Source organism: Colobus angolensis, unplaced genomic scaffold (assembly GCF_000951035.1).
Source record: "Colobus angolensis palliatus isolate OR3802 unplaced genomic scaffold, Cang.pa_1.0 Scaffold20, whole genome shotgun sequence".
In the NCBI taxonomy this organism is placed as follows: domain Eukaryota; kingdom Metazoa; phylum Chordata; class Mammalia; order Primates; family Cercopithecidae; genus Colobus; species Colobus angolensis.
The window spans coordinates 3443318-3449444 of record NW_012115155.1 but is presented as its reverse complement, the minus strand read 5'-3'; the positions used below and the strand labels follow the sequence as shown (position 1 = coordinate 3449444).

General features: G+C 45.8%; 1 protein-coding gene across 1 annotated transcript in view; it reads left to right on the top strand.

The window, feature by feature from the left end:
- Positions 1-6127, top strand: part of TFCP2L1 (transcription factor CP2-like 1) — an 80490-nt gene that overhangs the window by 40929 nt on the left and 33434 nt on the right. Inside the window, exon 4 of the mRNA XM_011941717.1 lies at positions 5937-6013. Coding sequence (XP_011797107.1) covers positions 5937-6013 — 77 coding nt within the window. The remainder of the gene's footprint in view (positions 1-5936; positions 6014-6127) is intronic.

Sequence of the window (6127 nt, the reverse complement as noted above, 5' to 3'; positions counted from 1 at the left end):
ATATTGATTCTTCCTATCCATGAGCATGGTATATTCTTCCATTTGTTTGTGTCCTCTTTTATTTCACTGAGCAGTGGTTTGTAATTCTCCTTGAAGAGGTCCTTTACATCCCTTGTAAGTTGGATTCCTAGGTATTTTAACGAATATCTAAATTTTATGGCCCAGTGTGGTTATACATCCATGAGAGTTCTAGCTTCATCTTGGTTCAGAGAGTTGAGGGCATGGGACAGTAGGGATTTGAGCCTGGGGAGAAGCGGAAGGGTTTAGATGTATCGAACAAGGTCCTGAAATAAAATGAATATCAAGAAGTTCAGGGGAAATGTAATAGATACACTCCTTGAATATTAGAACCACGTGGGACCTTTGCAGTAACAAAACACTGTGTGCAGTCGTCTAGCAGGTGCGGAAGAGGTGGCCCGGTGGCCACGTGTCCCACCTTTGACCAGGTTTGATCTTTAACAGGACACTTCACCTCTCTGGAACTTAATTTCCTCGTTTATAACATAGGGCAACAATAGACTTTTCTTATAGGATTGTTGAGAGGACTAAGTGAAATGATGTATATGCGGGGCTCGCAGTGTACTGGCACACAGCTACATGACGATTCAGTTTTGGTTATTTTTAGCCTATTTCCTTGATTCTAAGACCAGCTCCCCGCCTCCCACATGTTACAATTCCTAAATTAGAACAAGCTTTACCACCACCTTCTACAATGATCTGTTTTCCCTCCTGGATCATTGTTTAGAACGCAGGAAACAAACAAACAAAAACCTTAACTTGGGAAGTTACCCTGTACGACATTCGGCACACTTTAATCTGTGTGCAAAATGGAAGCAGATGCCTTCCAGAAAGGAGAGGTTGAGAGAGAATCATGGACAACTACAGCTGTCCTGTGCCGAGCACGTGACACCCACCAGGTGGGATGTGGCAAATGTGGAGGGTTCTGGAAACTGAGATTTCTGCCCCGGGCTCTGCCACTTACGAGCTGTGTGAGCTTGCCCCAGTCAGGTAACCTCTCTGAGCCTCTGCTTCCCCTATCCAGCAGGGCGAGTGATCCTAACTGCTGCTGTCACTCATCTGGAGAGCCAGGTGAGTGACTACCTGAGTAAGCCTTGCCACACGTAAGCACTCTGTGAATGGAGCCGTTTGCAGCTGTTCCCTAGAGGCACTCCTCCCCCTCTGCCTGGCTGTGCTTTGCTTTGGGGGATTTCTTCTTTTTTTTTTTTTTTTTTTGAGACAGAGTCTCACTATCTTGCCCGGGCTGGAGCTCAGTGGTGCGATCTTGGCTCACTTCAACCTCTGCCTCACAGATTCAAGCAACTCTCTTGCCTCAGCCTCCTGAGTAGAGTAGCTGCGGTTACAAGATGTGCCACCACACCTGGCTAATTTTTGTGTTTTTAGTAGAGACAGGGTTTTGCCATGTTGGCCATGCTGGTCTCGAACTCCTGACCTCAGGCGATCCATCTGCCTTGGCCTCCCAAAGTGCTGGGATTATAGGCGTGAGCCTCTGCGCCTGGCTGGCTTTGGGATTTCTTTGTCATTCTTCCCCTGAATTACAGAAATCCTGCCCACTCTTCAAAGCCCATGTCACATGTTTTCTCATCCCCTGGTTTGAACCTGTCTCACACTCCCCGCCTCGTCTTGGATGCCTATGGGTCACTTTTGGGCCCCCTTCGTCTCTTACGGAATTTTCAGCATTATAATACGGCTCTTCCAGGACTGTTTGATGTACTCCAGAGGATTGTCAACCCTTTGAGGGCAGGAGGGTGTCTTAACTTTGGCAAACCCTGTAATGCTAACAGAGAACAGCACTATAGCACTGTAAAGAAGGTGAAATCACATGTATGCATTTGCTGAGTGCCTACTGTGTGCACACAGTGCGGTGGTGAGCAGAACAGACACAACCTGCGTCTTCTCATAGCCCACTGTTCTGGTTCCTACCCACGCCCAGCAGTGATGCCGGCCAGGCAGAGAAATGCCCTCGTGCCCTAGGTCAGTTCAACCTGCTCGTCAGGCTGTGTGACCTTCTGCATGGCTTTTGGGATGGTGCTGTTGTGCTGTGTGAGTTAGGTGGCGGGTCAGCTTGGGCCCACCGTGTTGGCATGGGGGTAGGCATGCAGAGGGTGGCTGGATGTCCATCTGCATAGCTAGAAAGGAGGATTTGGTGGTGAAGTGTGTGGATCAGGACCCCGCTGCTAGTGGAGAAGGCTCACGTAGCCGTGATCCCTGGCCCAGGAGAAGCTGTGATCCAGGGCCTAACGCCTCCCTCAATGGCTTTACCTCCAAGTGGCTGCCCTTATGTTCAGGCCTGGAAATTGCTCTCTACAGGACAGGAGGTGCCTGCTGTTTGGCATAAGCTGAGGTTGCCCTGCAGACCCTGGAGGTCAGTGCTAATTGGGCCCTGTGGCACCTGTAAACTCACTTAATGACCACCTGGACGTTGGGTCTCATGCTAGGGCCGCTGTCTGCGTTCTTCATCTGCGAAGGCAGAGGACACTGGAAAAATCAGTTAGGGTGTGTGAGGAGCATTTTATGTCGATATCAAGGGAGTGCTGGACTCTTGGTTCAGGAGCCTGGAAATGTATGCCATCTGGCTTTTTCAGAAAGTCGGCCATGTTGAATACGGCAGCAAGACCTTTTTAGGAGTCACATCTGAACAGGCAAGGGGGCAGGATGAGAGTTTGGGGTTTGCTCCTCTTCCCTCTGATGGGAAAGGCGCCCAGCACGTCACCGTGAGCAGCACTGGGGTTTGGCGTGGTCAAGAAGTGTTCACTGGCATGTGACCAGAGATCTTCGGAATAGCTGAGATGGAGTATGGCCCAGTGGGTATGGCTGTGCTCAGCCAGTGTCATGGCCGGTGGGGAGCTGTGGTGAGAACTCCAGGAACATGCGCCATGTGGCTCTGCTGCCCTCCCTGTTCCTAGGATTCCCACCCACATTTGGCATCAAATTATTGCTCAGCAAACCTTTTATTTTTATTTTTATAGAGACGGCAGCTCGCTCTGTTGCCCAGGTTGGAGTTGGAGACCAGCCTTCCTCAGCCTCCTAAAGCACTGGGATGATAGGCGTGAACAAACATTTGCAATGAATGATTTAATTTCATATTCTTTGTCCGTTTCATTATTCCTTGGTGAGGGTGGGAGTGTATTTGCTTTCTGTGGCTGCTGTAACAAGTTGATACAAACGTGTTAATTACGTATGCATTAACTTAAAACAACAAATGATTCTCTCACCCTTCTGGAGACAAGCAGTCGGAAATTCAGCAGGGTTATGCTCCTGGGGGATCCTGGGGAGACTTCATGCCTTCGAGCTCTGGTGGCCCCAGGCTTCCTTGACCCGTGGCCCTGGCACTGCAGTCTCTGCCTCTGTGGTCACATGGTGCCTCCTCTCTTCTCTGTCTCTTGTGTTTCTCATTAGCACACTTGAATTGAGGGCCCACCCAGATAATACAGGGTGACTTCCTCATCTCAGAATCTTAATTGTGTCTGCTAAGACTACTATTCCAAATGTAAGGTCACATTTCCAGGTTCTGGGAATTAGGATGTGACATCTTTTTGGGGACCACCATTCAAGCCACTACACGGGTATTTTAGTACTAATGAATTGCTTTTTGAGCTATATAATGGCTCTTTTCTGGGCATGTTGGCTCGTGCCTATAATCTCAGCACTTTGGGAGGCCAAGGCAAGGGGGATCACTTGAGCCCGGGAGTTCGAGACCAGCCTTGGCAACATAGTGAGACTCGGTCTTTACAAAAATAAAAAATTAGGCATGCTGGCGTCTGCCTGTGGTCTTAGCTACTTGGGAGGCTGAGGTGGGAGGATAGCTTGAGCTGGGAGGTTGAGGCTGCAGTGAGTCTTGATTGCACCACTGCACTCTAGTCCGGGTGACAGAGCAAGACTCTGTCTCAAAAAATAAAATAAAATAAATAAAAACCCATAGTCACTGGGTTTGTTCTTCCTAGTCTGCTGTTGCATTAAGTTTTTTATGTTCATATATAGAAATAATTTTAAATTTTATGTAGCCAGATGTCCTTTTCTTTCCATTGGTTTTAGGTTCAGAAAGTTCTTTCTTATTGAGTATCTGATAAATAGTCATTCATGGTAAAATAAAACCTTAAGAAATTGACTTTTAAAAACATTGACTAATGAGAATTGTATTTATCATGTGCAACATGATGTTTTGAACTACGTATCCTTTGTATATTGGTTGAGTCTAGCTAAGTAACATAGACATTACCTCATATTTATTATTTTTTTGTCGTGGGAGCACTTGAAATAGACCGATAGCAATTTTCTAGAATACGATTAATTGTTATTAACAATAGTCACCATGTTGTTCAATAGATCCCTTGAACTTAGTCCTCCTGTCTAATGGGAATTTGTATTCTTTGATGAACATCTTCCCTATTCCTCCACAAGAAACTGACTTTTTAATCTAATGATAACTTGTTTTGATATTTGCTGTGAGGATCTACACTCGGAAAGAAACAGCTAGTCTCCACATGTGATAAAATTTCATAGATCTGTACACATACAAGCCTACAGAAAAAGAGAGAGGGAACATGCAAAACCCAGAGAAATCGAAGTGAGATCTGCAGTTTTGATAATGTACCATGGGGAACATGCAAAACCCAGAGAAATTGAAGTGAGATCTGCAGTTTTGATAATGTACCATGGTTCCATCAGTTGCTGTGATGGGGGATGCTGGCACAAGGTACGCAGGACTTTAATGTCCTTTTTTTTTTTTTGAGACCAAGTCTCGCTCTGTTGCCTAGGCTGGAGTGCAGTAGTATAATCTTGGCTCACTGCAACCTCCACTTCCTGGGTTCAAGTGATTCTCCTGTCTCAGCCTCCTGAGTAGCTGGGACTACAATCGCACGCCACCACAGCTAATTTTTATATTTTTAGTAGAGACAGGGTTTCACCATATTGGTCAGGCTAGTCTCGAACTTCCTGACCTCAAGTGATCCCACCTGCCTCAGCTGGGTGCTGGGATTACAGGTGTAAGCCACCTTGCCTGGCCATATTTTTATAACTTCTTAAGAGTCTGTAATTATTAAAAATAAAAATTAAAAAGCTAATTAGATATACCAATACCAATTATTAAATGATTTATTGTATTATTTGTAAAACACCCTTTATTAAGTTGCGGTATATGCTAGAGTCTTGTAAAATTGTAGTTCAACAGTTAATTTTGGGAAAATTGACATCATTTGAGATATATATATATATAACAGTCTTCCCTTCTGGGAGCACGGTGTGTCCTGTTTATTCGTGGTATATTTTATATTTCAATAAAATGTGTGTGGTTTCCTTCAGATTTCATAGATGTTTTTAAATGTTCTATTATTATGGATGGATGTTTTTTCCATTTATATTCTTTGTCCAGCCTGTGCTAGTTATATGTCCCTGAATATAATTTCCATACCCTTTCAAATGCATGGAATTCTTTTAACTGGGGAACATGCTTTGCATTCTCCCATTAGAGACAATGTTTAACAGGCTTCTTCATTCCTTCAAACCTGCTCTCAGAAAGGCTGTGGTTGGTTATTTACCCTGTAATGTGAATTTCAGTAGCTGTGTTCTCCATCCTGATGTGTTGGGGGGTTTGTAAAGACATATGAGTTTGTGTTCAGAGATTGTAATGCTAACTGTATTTTCCTGGATTCTGTTTCTTTGAACATTGTAGAGGTGCTGTCTCTAGTAGGTCATACGGTGTATTGCCTGGGGTATCCTAGGCCCGACCAGGCGGGGTGGACAGACTGATGTCAGTCCAGAGAGTGAGCTGGGCTGGCCGAGGGCTTTCTTCTCTGCTTTGCTCCCCAGGGCCTTGAGGCCTGGATGGGCACTGAGGGTATTGAGAAGGCTGCTAGCTGGATGAACCCCAAATTTAGGAACACTCAGAAGTGGAAAATGTCCCATTAACCCCCATCCAGGTCAGTCTTACGAAATCCGACTATTGGAGAATCGGAAGCTGGGCGACTTTCAAGATCTGAACACAAAATATGTCAAGGTAAGCCCCACAGGCCGTTCTCACCGCCTCGGGGAGAGAGGCCTGATTAGGGTCTGGGCACCTGGGCTTGCTGGAGTTGGGCACGAGTAACTGGAAGGTTAGGGAGAGGCCAGG